We start from the raw sequence: 22742 nt of genomic DNA, 5'->3' as shown, positions 1-22742 counted from the left end.
TAATGTGTTAAATTTTTTACATAAAAGAATTAAAAACAAAAACAAAAATAAAAAAGCACAACAATAAAACAAAACCACAATAAAACAATCTTGATAGTATATTCTTTGATTAAAAATAGCTCTTTTATTTCAATATAAAATATTTAATTTTTTACATTATTTATGAATATTTTAATATTTTAAGCTTCAAATATGTCAAAACTCAAACATATGATCAACACAGTACGAAATAAAAAGAGGAAAGCTTTATATGCTAATTTACATATATGTAAAGTATTGACATTTGACATTATTAGAGTGATTGCAGAAAAATGTTTGGTATAGGGATTTATCTTGATTTTTGAATAAAGCTTCCTATATATTTTTAATATCATTTGAATATTTTTTTTTAAATTCCTTTATGTTTTACAATAAAGAATTTGAAGTTAAACTTAATGTAATATTGTGTGATACATAAAAAAAAACATCTTGGCTTTTCTTTTTTTTTAAATGCTGAGAAGAAATTAAATTCGAAATTTGGAAAAAAGTTCAAATTAGAGTTTTTTTTTAAATTATTTGTGTTTAAGGGGGTATGTAGGTTGTCACATGAGAATTTTGAAATTGTATATCATTGCTAGAGGGGATGTATTCGACAGAGTAAACGCATATTGACTGGAACTATGGGTAGAGTTGATTAATCAAAGTAGAAATCATTTAATAAATTACTAAAGAAAATGTTGTTAAAAAAATCAATTTCGAAAATTCACAAATTGACAATAATATTACTATATATTAAATTCAGTTACACTGTCGTTTTCAAAATTAAGGCAAATCTAAAATCAGACTTGAAGTAGTTTGAATAGGCAAACAGATAGCAAGGATAAACTCTGTTATTATTTCTACTCTACTAAAACGCCCGTTTTACGTACTTAATTATAAGAAAAAAGTAAAATAACAAAGATACCAAACTCCAAGAAAAATTCAAAACATCAAAAGCTCAAACACATCAAACGAATTGAAAACAACTGTCAGATTCCTGAAAAAAAAAGGAAAACAAACAACACATTATAAATTTCATGCATCCAATGCGCTTTTCTGGATTTACTTTCATCAGGAACGCTCAATGCCAAATATTTGAAGGCCAAGGATGTATAAGAACCGAAACAGTTGAACAGCTATTCGACCAAAAAGAACCCCAAAAAAAAGCCAAATCCTTCTAAGGTCAACTTTGCCTGAGGGAGTTGAAACCGAATGTTCTCTTTGATGAGTTTTAACCATCACTTGGTCGATGCCATTGCTGGTGGACGTTTCGTCACCAATTGTTTACCGACATAAAATATCACTGATGAGGTCATTTCTTGCATTTAATGTTCATAAAATCCAAAAATCCTTCGAAACACTGTTGTTTTTTCTACTCAAGTCATCGATCGCCCTAACATGATCATCGTCCAGCTTGTTGGAATTTTTGGTTTTCAAAGTTCTCCAACTTCGTTATTGATTGGGCCTTCAACCTTTGATATGAATATCAACGATGACAGTACTATGTAGACGAAATTGTGTGTTCTTACTTAATTATAAGCCTGGTATCTGTGACAATTTCTTATTTCAACATTTCTGTCATTTTAAGAAACATTTTTATGGCTGTTAAATATTTGTGCATGGATATTTTTAACAGTTGCTGCAATTTTAGTGTGTATTACTTTTCGATACCACGCTTCCATCTCAAAAATGCAGAACTCCATCGGTTTAATAAGTAAAACGACCCGATTTTTTTTCCATCAAATTTTCCATAAAGATTATACAGTGAAATGGAATCATAGTACTAATCTGTATACACAAAATAGTCCCAATATTACTAATTTTAGACAACTATAGTTAACCAATGTTCAAATCTTATAAATCGATTAAGAAGTACAATGCAAGGTAACAAACGAAAACTAAGGGAATCGAATGATCCAAAAGGAGCGAGTCCGGTTGCATCGATAAGGTAAGCGTCTCTACCTATATGCGTGCAACACCAGCTTTGCAAATTCACACTCCACCGAAATGTCCAAATCAGAAATAGGACATGATCTGTAAATAAACTCATCATAGATACAAGGATTAAAATTGTGTACGCCAGGCACGCGTTTCGTCTACAGAAGACTCATATAATAAGAGATAGTGAGTTGAGACATAGACACATCATATCGGTCACCTAATTCGTGGTGGTGACCGTAAATCTTACGCATTGCCGATTTCAGTCGTTCTTCCCCACAACTCTGTTGGAGCAGATTTTGGGCAAGGAGCACACCCTGTAAAATATATCCGTATAGCGTGAACATGCACAAGCATAACATATTAATTGAGATATGTATACGACATTTCATGGACAAGATGGTATGTAACGATTGTGAAATGGGAAGTTGGAATTAAAATGGAATATAGTTTGAAGTCGTCTATTTGTGTCAATATCGTGGAAAAGATCAAGAAAGAAAGCAGACCTTTAGATAAAGTAAAATCCTTTCTTCCAAGTACCCCTTGAAATATGGAAGGCACTTAAATGTAGATTACTCATTGACAGGGTCTGAAGGTGAAATTAAAGAACTTTGCAAGATACGTTTTCTTTTTGTCCTTGAGGAAAGACATTTCTGTACAAATTCAGATTCGTATGAGTACAAAAACAAGTCGGCCAGTAGCGGACACAATTAGTGCCCATTCTAAATTAGAATTATATTACCGGCTGTCTGCTGAAACTAAACTTATCATAGATACCAAGATTAAAGTTTAATACACCGAACTAATTTGTTTTTCTTCATCGAAATTTGTTTCTTCGTACCAAACTTTACTTACATGCAGTAGTCATTAATCCTTATTGCATTTGCATTAACTAAAATGAACGGACATGTTTTTGACCAAGTCTTGTCTACGATAATAATAACCTTCAACTTCAAAGTTTTCTGAGTACCAGACCCCCTGTCTCATCGTGTGGCGTTAATAAAAAATCTTAATTGAAACATTACGCGTATGCCTGTTTTTATTTTTCTTTTACATTATACAATGTTATACGGACTTCATTAATAGAGATGTGCTTCTGTCGCAAAAACTGATCCAGAAGGGTTTTGAGGAAGGGGGGCTCATGGACTGAAATCTACACTATACAGGTTTTACGGTCACTATCATTGGTTGATAGAAACGATGTATATCCGCCTCAGCTCACAAGAGACCTGGTTTCTAAGTCTAAGATCTTTCTCAGATTTTTTAGCTGACAGAAAAAGTTGCTTGATCTAAATATTAACCTATATTGTTCTAATACCTATTGTGACATGTTGCTTGAGTGTGTATTCGGGTATGACGGGTAATGTATGCATAGCAGAAAACACTTATCATATTATGCACCGTTTGGAGTTTTGCGATTTCATCACGATTTCCCTACCGAATTGTATATTCCTAATGGACTTACAAAGTTTGAACATCGGTAACTACTGTTGTCTCTAATTCAATCCAAATTTTGTCTAAGACTTGGCGTAAGAATCGTGAAAAAGAGTAGGAAAAGAAATGTATAATGAGCTCATTTTTTTGCATGAAAGGAAAATGCAATTATTGCCTAACATGCCTATTTTTCAGGTATATAGATATATTTAGAGATCATTACAAATAACATTACTGCTTTAAACGATCCATACTGTATCATCTCATGAAAGTACAAATTCAAATTAAAATAATGGAGAAATGATTGCATTGAAGAATATTACTATTATTACAATTTTAACGCCGAAATATTCCTCTTTCTTTATACATAAGTTAGAATGTACACAATTTTCTAAAGTATCAAGGTAGATTAATATGATTAAAGGACGTCAACGAGCTGCAACTCAACGGACGAAAAGGCAAAGACACTAAGAATCAAACTATCTACATAGGTTGCCATCTTGGATTATTTCTTATATAATGAGTTGCTATCATCGCGAATAAAGAATAAAATAATCAACAGATCACCATGCAGTTGATTAGATTTATAAATATCAATTATGACAGAGATTGAATTGTCTTCCTTTGAGTATTTGGAGGAAAGATGTAGGGAATCAACTTTGGTACTAATTCACTACAAGTACTGCAATTTGATGAATTATTTACTTTACTGATTTCGTTTCAACTATTTAATCAAAGTACAGAATCGGTGTGAAGCCGGTAGATGTCTACTTGCTTTTTACAGTCCTTGTAATGGAACAACGCATTAGAGACAGGAGATTGTATTGATCAACATGATCATGTTCATACGATTTACTTCATCTTCATTTTAATAACTTTTCAAAACAAACATAAGACAATTTAAGTATGAAAACTAAAAATTTTAATTCCATGACTTAGGAAAATTTCTTTTTAATAATTCTTTCTCGACGCAATATTTATGAATGATAAGAACGTTAATTTCATTATACAAACGTTTACTCTATGGTTAACGAAGTAAAAATTAAACAATCTTATATTTGAGACACGAGCCACGAAAATCTCGAAAATAAAAATCATATACTGTAACCGCTAAAAAGTGAAAAAGACATTTGTAATGATGGCACGTAATGTTAATTTTCTGAAAGGTTTATGTCATACTTGGTCTGGTAAGCATTCATCTTTAACGGTAGTCATATATATATGATTCTTGTTGATTGTTTTATATAAATTACACAATTTTAAGATGGCGTATATTTATTTATAGAAACACTCTTTTTAGATATTGATTGATTGTTGGTTGCTAAACGTTCAGTGGCAAATATTTCATGCATGTTCAGGACGGGAACAAATTGGCAGTAAATACAATAGGTAGGTCCTGTAATAGAAGCGGGAGGTCGGGGAAATTTAGACTGCCACTTGAAAATGAGGGTATATTATATATATTACATGTTACATATGATTGATAATAATATTTAACTATTACCATGATTACATTTACTTTATAAATTACTTGTATATTTTTAATTCGAGGAAACAATAAGACATTTTGAACGATTTTATTATCACATGTATTGCATTTGAATGCAATGCTTCATGGTATAAACACATGAGAGCAGTTTTACCATATCGAAACAGAGCAGTTTAACAATCTCGAAACAGAATATATCATCTCTGTTTCGTCATAGCATTACTAATGAATAATTGATTGAATGATAGCATTGTTATGTAGTGAATTTTATATATATATATATATATGAATATATCTGACCATGTTTTATATATATATATATATGTGTGTGTCGGGTATTTTTTTGTAGATAAAACACATACATATCCCTGGGAATCCATTTGTACATTTACATTAAGTAGATCGATGATATTCGGTACTTTCACCATACTAACATTATTCTTATAAGACAAATGCATATACTAACTATCGGTTAGAATATTCAAATAAAGACATGCATGCACATAAAGACTACAAATAAGTACTACTTGCATGTCCATTATTCTGTTTAAAATTACTCATATTGGTACATAAATGTTACCTTTCAGAGCGTCTTAACATAATATTGCTTTATCTTCATTATTTGCCGTTGCAAAAGTAGACTTTTTAAGCATATATGATTAAATAATATATTACAATCAAAAATTCCAAACTATCAATATATTTGCAATGAAAGGCATATTTGTAAGGTGATGTAGATAGAGATAATGAAAGGTATCCGTAGAACCATTTTTTTATTGAAGATTGTTAATTACAGAAAGACACCTTTATTGATGTTTATATCTTTATGAGTTTTATTCTGGCACCAAATCTGTATACTCATATAATGATTCATACCATGCACATCATATCATCACTATACAACTAATTAACTACACACAACAAATCGTGACAGCATTCAGTGGATATAGGCAAAGTTAGATTAAACAGCATTTTTGACAGTTTCTAAAGCAGAGGGGAACCATATGAGAATATGAAAACTACCACTACAACCAAAAAATGATATACTTAAAAGATCAACGTACAAAGAAATTCCCATATGCTAATGAAACTTTTTAGTTCTACATTTGGAATGAGATTTTGATGGTTTCCTGTGAAAAGAGCTGTATCGAACTAAGAGAAAAAAAATGAAATTGTCGCACAACGCCTAAAAATATTCATAAACCGTAATTCCACAAATATTTCGGTACAAAATTAACATTTCTGCAAATGCAACACACGTCTGAGATGCCTTATACCATTGACAAATAGGCTCAGTTTTTTTTCACAATGGTTATTTTAGATATCTAGTTGTTTTACGTTATTTTTTAGCTAAGATTTAAATCAGTTGAATACACATAAACATATGGTATAAACTGGCATTTATACAAATTTTAAAATATATTACAACTTCTGAAACTCATGAAACCTTTCTAACTAATGATTGTATAGTTTTGTGCATGAAGATTTATGATAGCTGTCAAAGAAATAATTTGAGTAATTATGCGGTGGTTTATTAAGCTTAACAACAAACCAGCGTCAGTCAAATAAATGAAGAACTATTGCATCTATGATAGAACCGATAAATATTGCAATTTTGCCTTTGTTTTATGTATTCTCTTACAGTGACCAGTTAATTTTGGCCGTCAATTTATGTGGATCGAATTCGTTACCATAGGAACGTATTGAAGAATTATATTTTAGATTGCAGTCTTGCTGTGTTGAAACTTCAGCCATGAAAAGAGACTTGCTGACCATTATAGAAATAGAACGTGTTTTATCTTCGTTACCCCTTTTTAATCTCATTAACTGAGTGTGAAAATCCATCAACTTAGTGAATAACGAACAGTAACCTCCCTATCTTGTCTTATCTTAATTCTGTAGGATGAAAGCTTTAGTCAGGTGGTGATAAATAAGACGAATTTTATCAGCGAGTAAAAGCAAATTATCTTCATGGAGGTTCTATTCGGAATAAAACTGTTCATCATTAACTCAGCAATAATTTGGAAGTGCATGCCCTATGCAAAATTTGTTTATTCCACTAGTATCTTACAAGAGAGCGTATGTGACGAATTGTATATTCTGTTGAGTTTTGATACCAATTCAAATGAAAAAAACGCACTGACTGATTCATTTCAAAACAATAAACGATACACAAATATGAGAGAAAGCAACCAATGAAAATCGCTAAATTACAGGCTCCTGTCTTGTGACAGGCACATGTAGAATGTGGCAGGGTTTGTTTTACAAAATTAGCATTAGGTAAGAATGAACTGTAACGAAGATGCCACTAACTGATTAACAATGTTAACGACAATTCAAAATAGCACTTTTTAAATTTTGTTATATATATATAAACATTAAAACTCAAATATGTTATTAATGTGCATTACTTTCTTGTAAATTTGATAGAATGACATGAGGTGGTTATAATATTCACTTATTTTCTTTTGGAGTACTGCCTAACGTTTATAAATTCAGTTATTAAACATCTTGCAGGTAACATATTTTATAAAACTTTATAATCAAAACATAAAAATTAAATAAACAATCAATCATTTACTTTAGGATGCTATGAAAACAGTTCACGTTCTCTTTATATATATATATATATATGTATAATATATATATGTGTGTGTGTGTATTTCATAATTCAGACAGACTATTTCAACATGAACAGATTAAAACCAAAAAATGATTTCTCAATACAATGGAAAATCGTCTTTCAAAGTAGCAAAAAAAAACAAAAAAAACAGCACTTAATTTGTGTTCTTGCATTCCATATAAAAACAAGATGTGATGTGACTGCCAGTGAGAGAACTACATGTGTCTACCAATGGCCACAGGAAGAGCATGTAAACAACTAATAGTGCACTTTTTGGCATTCGACAACGAGGAAAACCCATACTGTATAGTAAGCTATAAAAGTCCCTCACAACAATTTGTGATGCAATTCAAAGAAGAAAAGCAACGGCCTGATCTATAATTTAAACAAAAACAAACAAGGCAGACAGCAACCTATAGCAACCCTTAAATTACAAGCATCGGACTTGGGACAAGCACATATATACAGAATGCGGCGGGTTTAACCATGCATGCAAGCACACAACCATCCCTTAACCTGAGACAGTGATGTAACAGCACAACATATGAACAAACTACAAAAATCAGGTGATAAAGGCTCGACTCAGGTCAGCACTAAGGACACACAAAACTTTGACAAAAAGACACGAAGCACAGGGTTAGTGAAAGCTAGTTCAAACCCAATTGGAAATTATCAATAATCCATGTTTTCCAAGACGAAATTTCAATCAAGCTCTTTCAACTATATAGAAAGCAGAATACTTTTTAGTAGGTATCTGATTAATAGCTACCCAAAATTTACAGTTTTAACAAATATTATTCTTCAGAAATTTCATTTAATAATTGGGAACATTCCTTGCTTTACGGGTTCCCGTGATTGTGCAGCTCCAACTAATTCAAACGTGATGCCTTTCGTTCATGTTCAGAGAAAAAAAAACACACTTACCGCTTGGAACGCTCATGAAAATATTCTGTCCGTTACTATTAAAATTATTATTTTGTAAGCTTAAATTCCATGAAAACTGTTTCGTTAAAAAAGTAAGATCCGGTTGAATTTCTTGGCTCTGAATATTTCTCAACATGTCTAGTCCACTTTATCGGTAAGATGGTTTCGACGGTCACCGTGCCATTTCCTCTACGCTATTTAATTCATGAATTGACAATTTCAAATAGGATACGTCGTAATAAAGTGATGTCCAATCGGTCAAGCAGCTAGAATTACAAGCCCTGGGGAGTGAACTGACCTTGGTTGTGGTCAGTGAATAGTTAAAAATAATACAGAAATGTTGCATTCGAATTCTTAAGAATTTTTTAAGTTCTTAGTACTTCATCACCCAGGTAATTTGACAGACCATTGAAAACTATAAATTATTTTCTTTTTCATTCACATTTTTCACACGGTCACACTATTGAAATCGTACTAGTGATTTTTGATATGATTTTGAAGACGCCGGTTTTACAGTGCAGTTCGTTTTGCTCTACGTTTATTGTTTGACATCGCACTAGTTGAAATGTAAATAATTAATAAATGAATCTACAACAATTGACCTGTCATGTGAACAAAATGATAATCTGGTGGAGGCTTAATAAAGAGATAACGTTGATCGTGACATCGGAATAATAAAGCATAAAATTCACAACACAATTCCTGGAAAAAAATTTAAAAAAATATTTTGAAAATCGTTAAAAAAACTGTGGACTCTAATTTATAGAAGCATATTTTGCAATGAGAAATGGAGATTTACTGTACTTTTATTTGAAATAAAAGAAAAGAAAAATCTGCGAGTGTCCTTGGTATCGACTTCTGCTATTAGTAAGTTTACTAGGTGGAATATACATTTAAAACATCTGTAATGTGTTTTATTTTGATTTTACTTGTTTTTTTATGGTCTTTAATACATATATTTTGGCATTGCACAAGATTCTGTAATCTCTGACTGTTTGTGACGTCCTTATACTAAATTCATTGGATGTGTACTGACTGATATTTCAATTTTGGATACATGATTTTTATTGGTTGTTTTTGGCTTTTAATTAGCTTTCAGTAACTGCAAGTATTCTCAGATCGGTACTTTGTGTCTTAAGTTTTTGTTAGCTGATTTGTGTACTTTTGTCGTGCTGATGAGTCAAGCCTTTTTAAACTGATTTTTATAGTTTGTTCTAATGTTGTGTTGTCACGCCACTGTCCCAGGTTAAGGGGAGGGTTTGGCGTCCGCAGACATGTTTAACCCCGCCACATGCTGTATGTTCCTGTCAGAAGTCTGTAATTCGGTGGTAGTTGCTGCATATCATATTTGTTTTCGTTTATTGTTTTGTACAGAAATCAGACCGTTAGTTTTCTAGTTTGAATTGTCATAACTTGCTATGAGGTATGGGTTTTGCTCATAGTTGAAGGTCTTACGGTGACCTCTATTTCCTTACTTCTATGTTTTTGCTGGAGATGTCTCATTGGCAATCACATTTAAGCCATTATCAGTAAACTGCAAACGTTATGAACTCAAATGCGTTATATTTTGGTTTTTTTTTTTTATCTAAATATTTATTTTTTCTTTGTATAAAATAGCTATTAACAAATAAAATCCTCCCCTTTTAAGTTGTGTATTTTGTAGTTGAATATAAAAAAGGAGACATATAAGGTATACCTCCATGACATAGAAACCTAACGACATAAAGTATATGTAGATGGCAATAATCTCATCATAGATACCAGGATTGAAAATTTGTACGCCAGACACGCGGTTTCGTCTACAAAAGAATCATCAGTGATGCTCGAATAAAAAAAGTTAAAAAGCCCAAATAAAGTATGAAGTTGAACACACAGTCTTCATAACAGACAGGTTTCTGTACAATATGTTATCTCTAAATCGTTCCGAGAATAAAAAGCATTTCACAAATAAACATCTTACATAAACTAAACTTTTGTCCACATGTATGTCGTTCCTTTAGCAACCACCAAAATATGTCCACTGCGAAGATAGATATATCTTTCAAATTTTAAAACATTGAATGTTCAGAATTTCAGTTCACCAGTTGGAATAGAGAGGGCTATAAGGTTCAAATTTAATCTTAACCTTTATTTTGCGCTAATGAAACTTGTTATTATGTTTCACGAACCGCCTATAAGTTATTAAAAAAAATATTTAAAAAAAACCAACACTGACAAAAATGTACACTTTACATCAGCAATGCCTGATATGAGTAATTTCTGTTATTGCTTTATTAAGATTACCTTACCTTTTTATTTTCCTTTTTTGGATTTTGGCTCTTCAACATTTTTGTTATAAATTCTTTTTCAAATATTGAAGCCTCATTTATCACTGAAGAGACGACATAAATTGTCGAAATGTGCATCTGGTGCAGTAAATTGGTACCTTTAATGTTATTTGCACTAAGATAGAAAGAAACCATAACAACCAAAGTTACGGAAATATTTGTTTCACGAACGGAAAAAAGTTGATCCAGTTAAAAATTTGGAAAAGAAAAATTGAAGGAAAAAAAAAATAAACAGAAAATACAACGCTAGTATCTATTTTTCTTTCCTTTGTTAATTAAGCATCGCATCAAAGATCTTTGCATAAATAAATAATAATAACCGGAAGAAACTTAGCACACATGCATGATAACAGTAAGATGTTTTATAATGAACATTATGCTTCTTAAAACTCTTATATTGATAAAATTGAACGTTTTGCAATCCATACATAATAATAAAAAAGTACCAAATTCTACCCTTATTTTATCAATTAACATTTTATTTCGTAAATAACTTTATCTTATGACGGCATACAAAATATGTACATGTTTACATATAATTCTGAAAAAAAACTTAAATATCTTGTCCTTTTTGTTTAACTTAACCTTATAACTGCGTATCAACTTACCAGGTTGATAAACATTGGCAACTGTTATTTGAAATCCATGCATGTTTAACATCATAATAATTATAACTCCACTTTTCAAAAACCCCTCTTTTCATAATGCAAAAATCGTGATTTTTCACGAAATAAACCTTAGTTATTTCTCCATCTTTTCTTAAGCATCTCGGCTACAGAGTAGACATATATTATGTTAAGGTCTGCATTAGAAACGTCATAGTGGTCAGAGTACTTCATTTCTTCTGGAAATAATTTTGAAGGAACTTGAAAGATCAATTAGTCTTTAAATGAAAAAAAGATAATTAAGATAATTGGTATTTCAAATTTAATGATTTCGTCCAGAAATATCTGAGAATACGCCCCTAATTTATTATGAAAGAAAGTCGTCAATTGTAGCCGGGGCAGGTCAACGTTCGGTCACTGTCTATAAACAGACATGAAGGTCAAAATGACATAAGCGAATCTGTAGGGTTTATAATGGACACATAATGTTCCTTTACGTTGTCTAAACGTACTGATTTTATGTCTCCTACATAGAAAAGAAATCTAAAAGAGATACTTAACACATTGTACAAAGAAAAAAAAATTATTGAGAACAGACAAGAAATTTAGGGTCAGTAGACATATCACCTACTCCAGGTTAAAAAATAAGCTTTCAGAGGCCCTTAAAAAGAAAAGAACATATATCATTAGGGTTGCAGGTTTGCTTTATATATTTCAATAGCGTTTTGTTTTTGTTTACCTAGCATGAATTTTTTGTTTGCTTCATATTAAACCGTGTAAATTTTTATTAGACGGACAGTGGTCAATATTTGAATGTAAATAGATATGACTTAATTATCAGAAGGTAAAATTACAATGAGGAAATAATTAGGTCAATCATGGAATCTCAATATTCTTGAATGGATTTTGTGTAAAATTAAATATTGTGTACTAAAATACTTAGTATTCTGATGTATTTATATTAAAAGTAAATCTGATAAGACATAGGGATGGCAACATAAAGATTTCACCAATAGACAGGTGTCTACACAATATGTGAGCTCTACAACCACTGAAGAGTTGTCTTCTCAATTACGCAAATTTTATAATTCGTACATCATTGGATATTTTTCTTTTATGGAGACCTTGTTTTATCAAAATTTTCTAACATAATCAACTTATTATTTTTTTTAGCTATTCGTTAGAATATACGACTTGCCTTCAAATTATCTCACGTTAAATATGAGTGTTTCCCTTTCTAATTTATGTTCAATCAACCAATATACCTTCATTTACACGGTGCATTACATTTGCGCGCATTACCATTACATTTGCGCGCAGCTTTTCATTGCATTTTCGCGCATTCTTTTACAGGTAAACTCAGGTAAACTCAGGTAAATACAGGTAGGTTATACTTATTTATTTATTTAACTATTATTTTCGAGCGGGATACGTCCGTTTTATTATGCACAAGCACTTAGTCCTGGAAATATATACAGATATAAATATAAAAACAACTAAAGATTAAAAGTACTGATTTTACATGTCGTAACGTTCTGAACATTTGAAGCCCATTGCTGTAAGAAAACACAAAACACAAAAATACTATTAGTACATGGATGTGCTGAATAAAATTGCTCATTGTAGTGAGCATGAAATGATTCCGGGCCGTTTGAAGTACGCCTGGATTCTGCTGACGGTTATGATGCTCAAAGACTTGGATGAAATAGGGAATTTGCTGAAATGCCGTTGCAATTATTTACGGTGCATCGCCATGAAATATCCTCAGACTTAAGTGTTCTGTCGATACGGAAAGTATATCCATCGTACACTAATGATATTTTCCTCCGACTTGTTTCTGACAGACGGAAACTCCATGTTTGTGCGATGACGCAACTTCACAAACTGACTGTGTCATTTGGTCTCTTGTGGAGACTAAGTGCTTGTGCACAATAAAACGGACTTATCCCGCTCGAAAATAATAGTTAAATGAATAAATAAGTATAATAATTTACCTGTATTTACCTGAGTTTGTAATGAAAAGCTGCGCGCAAATATAATGAAAAGCTGCGCGTAAATATAATGAAAAGCTGCGCGCAAACGTAATGATTTTTGCGCACAAATGTAATGGTAATGCGCGCAAATGTGATGCACCGATTTTCATTCGTGATGGTACGTTTCTCCTCAAGTTGTCTTTCTTTATACATTTAAAAGTTACCAGGATTTTCAATAAATTTTGCAAGTTCCCATAGCTGGGTTCTATTAATGAAAATGACAGCCGGTATGTGTAGTCAGCGGAAGTATATGGATTAGAAAATGAAGGACACATTTGGTTTTAAATTGTCAAGGTTGTATTAACAAGTTAAAATTTTGCCAATAGTTGTATCTGAGGTAGTTTCCTGGGTAGTACTATCAAGGAACATTCAGAAGTGTATCTAAATTCATTGAAGATTTGATGCGCTAGATTTGGTCCAATCAAACAAAGAAAATTAACAACGTATACGGGATTGCTAGATAATTGTTTGGCTAACGTCCTGTGGCAAATATTTCATGCATATTCAGACGAAAACAAATTAACAATTAATCCGATGAGAAAGTTTTGCATAATGGGTCTACCTCTGAAGGGCCTATATTTGACAGAGCAGATTTTTTATTTGCACCTGGGGAATTGCAGAATGCTCAAAAAGTTGTTGCAAGTTTGCAGTTCAGAGATAATACTACTTCTCAACACTAGACAACTCGTGAATGAAAATCTTGCATTATCAAACGGACGCCCCACTTTAGTATGAGTTTAATTGTCAGACGGGAGAAGTCAATTTTTGTCATAATTCTATATAAACATAAACAACTTATGATACTGATTTCTTTGCTCAAGACTCTCTTATATTAGTGTATTGAAATTATAATGTATTCAAGATATTCATTACCATTTCTTTGTCGTATTTACAAAAAATAGTGTTTATATATACAGGGTAAATGATATAGGCTATGTCTATGCCTTAAGCATGTACTCTCAGGTCTGTACTTAGTGTCTTTTTGTTGTTTGGATGTACAAGTACCCGGCCACGTCCACTTGTATTTGTAGTATTTGTATTTTTATCAATCTGATGAGTTAAGCCTCTTTCAACAGATTTTTATAGTTCGTTCATATGTTGTACTGTTACACCACTGTCCCAGGTTAGGAGGAGGGTTGGGATCCCGCTAACATGTTTAACCCATCCACATTCTGTATGTATGTGCCTGTCCCAAGTCAGGAGCCTGTAATTCAGTGGTTGTGGTTTGTTTATGTGTTACATATTTGTTTTTCGTTCATTCTTTGTACATAAATTAGGCCGTTAGTTTTCTCGTTTGAATTGTTTTACATTGTCATTTCGGGGCCTTTTAAAGCTGACTGTGCAGTATGGGCTTTTCTCATTGTTGAAGGCCGTACGGTGACCTATAGTTGTTAATTTCTGTATCATTTGGTCTCTTGTGGAGAGTTGTCACATTGGCAATCATACCACATCTTCTTTTTTATATATAAGCCCGTTTGTCACTAGCAAAGTTAACTTGACCCAAATTTTCTTTGATCACGTTAACTTGGTCTATCTAAGTCATCTGTTGTCACTATCACAAAACCTGGTAAAAAAAAACTTTGACCAGGTAAACTTTGTCCAAGTTATTAGTTGTCACTATCGAAGTTTTTCATTAAAAACTTGGTCAAAGAAAAAAAAAACGTGCACTGTAATTTGATAATTCCCGTCCAAGTCCATCCAAGTTTCAAGAAAAATAGGATGAGATTCTATTCCATCCAAGTCCGAAAACTTTGACGGTTGTCACTATAAAAAAAATCCATCAAATTCTTTGACAAAGAAAACTTGTACAAGAAAATTTTAATCGTGACAACGGGCCATTACTATATAGCTACAAAATGTAAATAGATATCGTTCCAATAACTAATGATAATAGAAAATGACGAGAAAAGAAAAGAAAAAAAATATATTGTCTCTGCGTATTTTACACGTATGTCATTCTTGGGTAGGGGATATTTTTTGTATTACTATATAAATTGAATGAGTTGAATTGTTTCAATAGATATTAAGATATATTAGGCAATATCATAAGTTTTTTTTAATAATTACAGACTTTTGCGTTATTTAAGGGGTACAGAACACGTAAGGGAGTTAATTCTTTCAGCTGAACGTTTTAATCACATACTATTAGTAAAAAAAAATCAAGCTTCCCAATGATCAAAAATAGTGGTTGTCAAAATGCTGTTTATCCACTGACATTGTGTGGTTCGAGTTTCTTGAATGTTTTATATGTTTGTCACCAGGTCAAAGTAAATATTTTGTCAAAATTTTATGAAAATCAAAGGAGCCAAATCATCTTTGCTAGCCCCATCCTCTCCACTCTTGCCGAATAAAGTCAGTATTTCGGATCCATGAGGTAATGATTTCCATCGTAACCCTTAGCTTACGTAACTCTTGAATAGCCAAAAAGAGGGTGGAAGACTTTGGTGTCGATTGCAGATTTTTTTTATACTTTATATTTTTGTTTGATTTATTCAATTTATTTAAGACTGGAGAGGATCTAAAGCAAGACATATTGTATAAAAGACAAATTCCTATTGTGTATTAATGTTGACAATTATATAGTTTGAAATCTATGTTTTTTTTTGTTATTTGTCTAGTTGGACTGTTGTCTCATTGGCGTATACCCTACATCCAAGTTTATTTATAAACTTTATGAGATCAGTGATGGCAATACACAGAAGACGTAGTGATAGGGTAATCATTCGATGGGATGTTTATTGGAGCCATTTTACTCTTTGCACTCAATTAATTGCCACCCTTTATTTAACAATTCACCTGCAGTAAAACTTTGAAAATGTAATCAGAGGACTTTGAACAAGTCTATATATAGAAAACTTCAATATTTAACAGGACTGAAATCATTTGGTACAGCATATGTATGTACTTCATATGGAGTAAAATCTGATGCATTGGTAGAGTGAAAGTCTCAGATTTACTATTATACTTCAATTAAAACTTGTCAAATGAATAAAATAAGTCTTTTATGAAATTACCAACGTATCTGTCATAATTTTTACTTGGCATTAGCATCATGACAGGTGTCCCTATAGATCTTCTGAAACTGATTGCCTTTCCGGATCACGTGAGTTTATCACTATCGTTTTTAAAAGGTTGCCTTTGCTTCAGTTCACGCGAGTTCGTCACTATTGTTTTAAAGGGTTATCTTTGCTTCAGTTCACGTGAGTTCATCACTATTGTTTTAAAGGGTTGTCTTTGCTTCCGTTCACGTGAGTTCATCACTATTGTTTTAAAGGGTTGTCTTTGCTTCAGTTCACGTGAGTTCATCACTATTGTTTCAAAAGGGTTGTCTTTGCTTCAGTTGTCCATATTAGATATTGAAATATGGTATTGTTCAATGTCTTTGTGGTCCCTAAATGTAACGGTTTTGTATATATTTTTTCTTCAAATTGAGGTATCGCATTTAATCATATATACTGGTTAGTTAAATGTTTTACTACATTACTATGCAATTATACATAAACCAACTATAAACTCAAGACTGTCAAGAACAGCTGAAGATGAAGTATGTCATTTAACTGTTCAAGTCAAAGGCTTTAATTAAATTTATTTATTTCAAGTTTAGGTCAACAAAAATAAAAATCACATGAGATCTATAACTACTTTTATTAGATTAATAATCAATGTACAATAACACATATGTTTATGCCAAAATTAGGCTAATTATCTGCAAAGAATGCTAAGAGCATATGAGAAAAAATCTAATAGCAGTGTTTAGGTCAAAATTACACAACAAAACCCATGCGCGAACCTCCATTTCCATGATTCAAAAAATTGTAAAAATTCATTAATTCAGTTCATAAGTTATTCATTTGTAATTAGGTCGAAAGTAGGTCAATGATGACCAAACTACATTATTTGAGGTTTGTGAAATGTAACTTCTCATAATATAATTTAGCATTTAAATATATTATTTGATATTTAGAAGGAAACTTATTCAAAAGCGTTAGTTGTGAAGGAAAAAGGCAAGATCATGACTTTACTACAGTAGCATACTTGGCACTCTGAGAGGACGGATTTTGAGAAAAAGTTAATTATAATAGTTTCTATATTGGGAGAAATAGACGATATTTCTTATATCTTAAGAACATGTCTAAATCCAGAATATAGACTCAAATCTGAACGTATTGATCTCTAATACACAAATTACTTTCTTGGCTAATACTTATAAAGAAGCATATTGTTAGACTTGCGCATAACCTAGATAACAATACACTTATTTTGGATTTAATTAAACATCACGATATATTAGTCGCCGGATAAGTTGAAAGCATTTACATGCGGTCAAGAAATAGAATAAAAAAACATTTATGTATTTTCCTTGCTTATCATACTTATTGAATAGTGAAATGTTGCTTCTGGGTAAATCAATATACGTTAATGCTGTTCTTCAGTTTGTTTATTTATTTTCACTTCAGTTTTCATGGTATCTTCTAGAATAAACAAGTCAATCGGTAAAAATACAAGTTAACAAGTTAGGATAAATACATAAGTATGTTTTCCGTCAGGCACTCCAGTTTTTACAGTATATAAACATCAACGTGTCCATTCTCATAAGTATTCTAATTTGTTTATTATATGGATGAGCGGTCAAGATAGTATGATCAAATCAGCGCCTGTGGTCACGAAATATTCTAGTGATTTTTCGCAATTTTTGGACAACGTAAAATATTACAGAATGAGGACTCCCTTACTATTGAGCTTTTAAATATTGAACATATGAGACATAATAAGTCATCTGCAGAATCTTTGTACCTTCTGCTATCGTAGAGGGCTGTTGAGTAAAGAATTCTTGTCAAAATTACCAAATAAAAATAACATGTATATTAAATTTATGAATTAGGTGCGTACGAAGCGTTTTTTTTTTCTGGAATTACCTTTCAGGAGCGCTAAAGCTAAAAAAATTTAGGAAAGTCAAGGATGTATAAAAACGTAGAAATATGACATCATTGACCCTAAAAGAATGGCTGATACACTTGTGGTCAACTTTGGCTGAGGGAGTTGAAGAGTAGGTGTACCCCTGTTGAAGACAAGCATCTTAGCCAGTGGAAAAATAGTCATGCACTTTCCTTTTTAACAGAATTCAATAAAACCAATACAAATGTTTAGTACGTTTATATATATAAATAATATAACTTTTAATTATTAAGCACACATTACACCCATAGGGTCAAAGGCATAATAACAATTACATGTATAAACAACAATATAACGATGACATTTACATGAAAATAAAACAAAATATTAAACACACAATACAACAAATGACCTCAAGTGCCCCCTGTCCTCAGTTCCATAGACTGTTTAATAAAGGAGCCCAAAGATTTCACTTGCTGACTTTTTAAATCGTTAAAAAAGACATGTCTTAAATCATAATTTATTTTACATAGTAAAAAGAAATGGGATTCATCATCCAGAACTTTGAGGGCGTGGAATATTTATATATCTTCCAGTTTCAATAGCGAGGGAATGATCACTAATTCTAAATTTGCACATAAGTTTTCTTATATCAAGATTAGGGTATGTCAAATAAAATTCTTGTTTATATTCAGTTTTTATATATATGCTTAAACAAAGAAGTTTACTATTTTGATCAAGAGATGATATTTTAATGTCATAATTTCTTTATATCTAAGTTTACTATTTTGATCAAGAGATGATATTTTAATGTCATAATTTCTTTATATCTTTGCTGAAGTTCATTTTTATAGTATTTTTTACTAAGATTCTTACAGGCTCGGTATTTGTTTTTAGATTCATCTTCGGGTTTGCTAATATTATTGTCGAACCTAATATGATTTACATATGAGTACTATGAGTATATACCTTGATCATGAAGTGACTTTGAAAGAGAATAATCAGATGAGTTTTCGCTCAAAAGTCAATCTTCATACAAAAAATGGAACATGTAATTATTTTACATTATATTCCTTATAACTTAGTTTATTACAATCTTAATTTTAACAGTAAGACTTTCATTTTTTTTAGCTGTGATGTTTCACATGATACTCAGGAATGTGTTGATTTCTGATTTTTTGTTATAACTTGAATAGAATAACATTAGAATAAGTAATGGTATCTATTACCAATAGCATTCGAACACATATGCCATGATTTTTTAAGTAAGTGTGAGGCAATAATTAGTCCTTGATTATTGAAATAACACATTCGCATACGTGTTTACATAAGTGTATACATGGTATATGACTCAAGGAACAGCGTTTTGTTTTGCGATTACCGGAATTTTTTTTTGGACATCTTAGCAAAATCAAACAGAACGGTTCCAGTAGCTCCCCATTTTATCCTTTCATATTCATGCTCAAGTTTTCCTTCATTACTTTGTCCCGTTAATTTTTTTTTAATTAAATAGCAATTGTCATGTACTATAAATCAGAATTCCATAAAAAAAAGTGTTCAGACTTTGTAAATAAGCTGTCTAGCTATGGTAATGTGAGTAAAAAATTACACTTTTATATAAGAAGAAAAATCTGTACTTTACGAACTTGAACTTGAATGTGTCTTCTACGGAGATAATTATAGTTGCAGATGTTCTTCTTGGAAACAAACGCCATCGTAGTATTATGTTTTGTTTTTACCTTTTTCCATACGTATCCATAACAATGGCGAAATCCATATATTATCTATATTTAGTACAGCAAAACAGATATAAATTTTTAACACAACAGATATGTTTCTTATTTTTGCGTACGACATTCTTTATCATCAAAAAGTGGCGTACTTCGGGAATAAAACATTGTCTGTTGTTCGTTTTGGTAATTTTTTAAACATAAACAAAGAAGCGTAATTTAAAGATTTTCGTGCTCACATGTTATAAAATACTATTAGTTGCTTATTCCGAATCTAAAGTCGCATTTGTTCAAATATATACATTGTATGTTATATGGTGTTAAAGGAAAACTTCGCATCTGCGAGTAGTGTCTCGAGCTTGCGAGTGAAATAAATATTGTACGAGGGATAAATTGTTTACTACAATACTTGTAACGTGTCGTGTGGAGAAAATAAATTAATAGTACAAAGTTAAAAAAAAAACATTTTGAGTAAAGCCCATTTAAAGTGAATAAGCAAAACAGAAAAAAAAAATGTTGTATACAAAAACATTGGTGACTTATAATTCGGTGGAGACAAGGCTTTTTAAGCTAAGTTAATATTTCATTATACTGGGTAAATATCAAATGTTAAAGCTAATGTATCCATTCCGTTAATGGTCATTAATTCATCGATAACATTAAGTTCGTTATTTTACATTATTTTTACACAATACAAATATTTCGAACATGTCGAAGGGTGGCGATATTTTTTTCCCAAAATGTAAAACATCTAAATCTTTTTTTTCTCTCATTAATATAACGACAACACGAGGAAATTTGTTATTCTATTCTCCTTAATTTACGTAAGAACACAATTTAGGCGACGAAAAAATAAGTGCGTCGTTATTTCAAATACACTAATTACAAATATTTTGAACAAAAAATAAGAAAAATGAATACTAGAAATTGTCTATAATTCATGCATTTAATTTCACGTGTAATTCAAAGTATATTTTCAAGTCAAAATTCTTAATTATGAAAATAATTTACAAATAAAAGTAATTTTCTTTTCAACTTTTTAAGATTTTCACGGTAATAACAAACATACATGCCAAACATATTAAAACAAATTAATATTTTAAGATATTGAATAATTGTATCAGTAAACCAGAGACATATAACACATTGTATTAAGATTGTATTATATGTCTAACCTTGCAGTCAAAGTAAGTTGACCTGGAAAACGGACAGTATATGTTACCAGCGTTTATTGATTTTCTCTCAGGCAGATAAACACTGACCACAACACATGTACATGTACTAAACAAAGGTCAAATTTACAACCATAGTAAGTAAATCATAAAAATAAATATTTAGGATTTAAATGCCGTTACAGACTAAACATAAAACTTTTGAAATGATTTTTCTAAATCTTTATCACCCCTACAATTTTGTTTGCAAATTAAGAAAGTAAAATTAAATTTAAAAGGGTTTTTCAACAGATCAGCATCTTAATAATGTGTTTATAATTATTTTATGTTGAAAAAAAAAGGCAGAGATGTATATGAAAAAGTTTTAGTTATTAAATTCTTGAAAGTATATATATAAATATAGATATTTATTAAATAATTTATCTGGCTAAGGCATAAAAAGGCAAGTAAACTTTAAATAACTTATGCAGAAGACATTAAACTAAAACAAACATCAAAAACTTACTCATTGACGGGTGTCGTTAATAATCAAAAATTACAAATTCATAATGGAGGTCATTAAATAGCACACGTGGTACTATATATCTGCAGATGGTCAATGCTCCGGTCAGTTTTCTTATCAATAAATCGATATATGTTGTTTGAAAAGATTTGCATTTTCACGTTTTAAGATGTTTTGAGCGTTAAGAAATAACACATGTTTAATATATTTATTCTAACTCTTTTTATTGATGCATAAATTTTGAAGGCGTCAACAAATCATAATTGTCATTTGATGGTTCTGTTTGGCTACATAATGTATTACATAACATAATTCATCTAACATCTATGAAAATAAACATAAAAATTACCTGTGTAATAATTCGACGACATTTAACTGTTCCAAAATCAAATCATAATTCACAATAAATTCCGTTAAAATCTTGTTTTTCTTTTTTTACAATAATAAGAAAATGTTCACTTAATATCCACAGCGTAATGAAAGCAGGTCAGTTCGCATGTTGTGGTCAAAACTGTGATAAGTGTATTGCAGGTCAGAGTTATTGCATAACGTGACCCGGTTAAAGGTCACGATCTATATTAAACATAGTAAATGGACATCGTTCATTATACAGCATAATCATGATAATACGGCAAATGTACATTGTAGCGGAATGGAATTATTGTGTAATAATAATCAGAAAATTCGATTCGCGTTTTATCATTAGTAAAAATGTTAAAATACATTAATATGATAAAAACTCACACTTTCAAAAAATGACCAACTTAACAATAAAAATAAAACTGTTTCATGGTTACCCGTATATATTATTAAGAAGTGTTTTCATGTTAACATACTAGTATAAATAATTTTCTCGACCTTGCAAGAAAAACATTTTAAAGAACTTCTCCCATTTATTTTGTCATAGACTAAGACTTAAAAATAATTTAATTATTGCCATAAAAAATCAAAACAGATATTTGTATTATACAATAAAACGAATGCTTTCACGATTAATAAGTTTACTGGCCGAAATGTATCCGACCCCGTGTATATACATATTTGTTACTCC

General features: G+C 31.0%; 1 protein-coding gene across 1 annotated transcript in view; it reads right to left on the bottom strand.

Moving 5' to 3' along the window:
* Positions 1-22172, bottom strand: part of LOC127725716 (protein lin-28 homolog) — a 44433-nt gene extending 22261 nt beyond the window's left edge. Inside the window, exon 1 of the mRNA XM_052232892.1 lies at positions 22041-22172. Within this exon, the coding sequence (XP_052088852.1) occupies positions 22041-22062 (22 nt within the window). The 5' untranslated portion in view covers positions 22063-22172. The remainder of the gene's footprint in view (positions 1-22040) is intronic.
* Between the last annotated feature and the right edge of the window lie 570 nt (positions 22173-22742).

This window comes from Mytilus californianus, unplaced genomic scaffold (assembly GCF_021869535.1).
Source record: "Mytilus californianus isolate M0D057914Y unplaced genomic scaffold, xbMytCali1.0.p SCAF_15, whole genome shotgun sequence".
In the NCBI taxonomy this organism is placed as follows: domain Eukaryota; kingdom Metazoa; phylum Mollusca; class Bivalvia; order Mytilida; family Mytilidae; genus Mytilus; species Mytilus californianus.
Note: the sequence above shows the minus strand (reverse complement) of the source record. Positions and strands in the feature narration are given on the sequence as shown.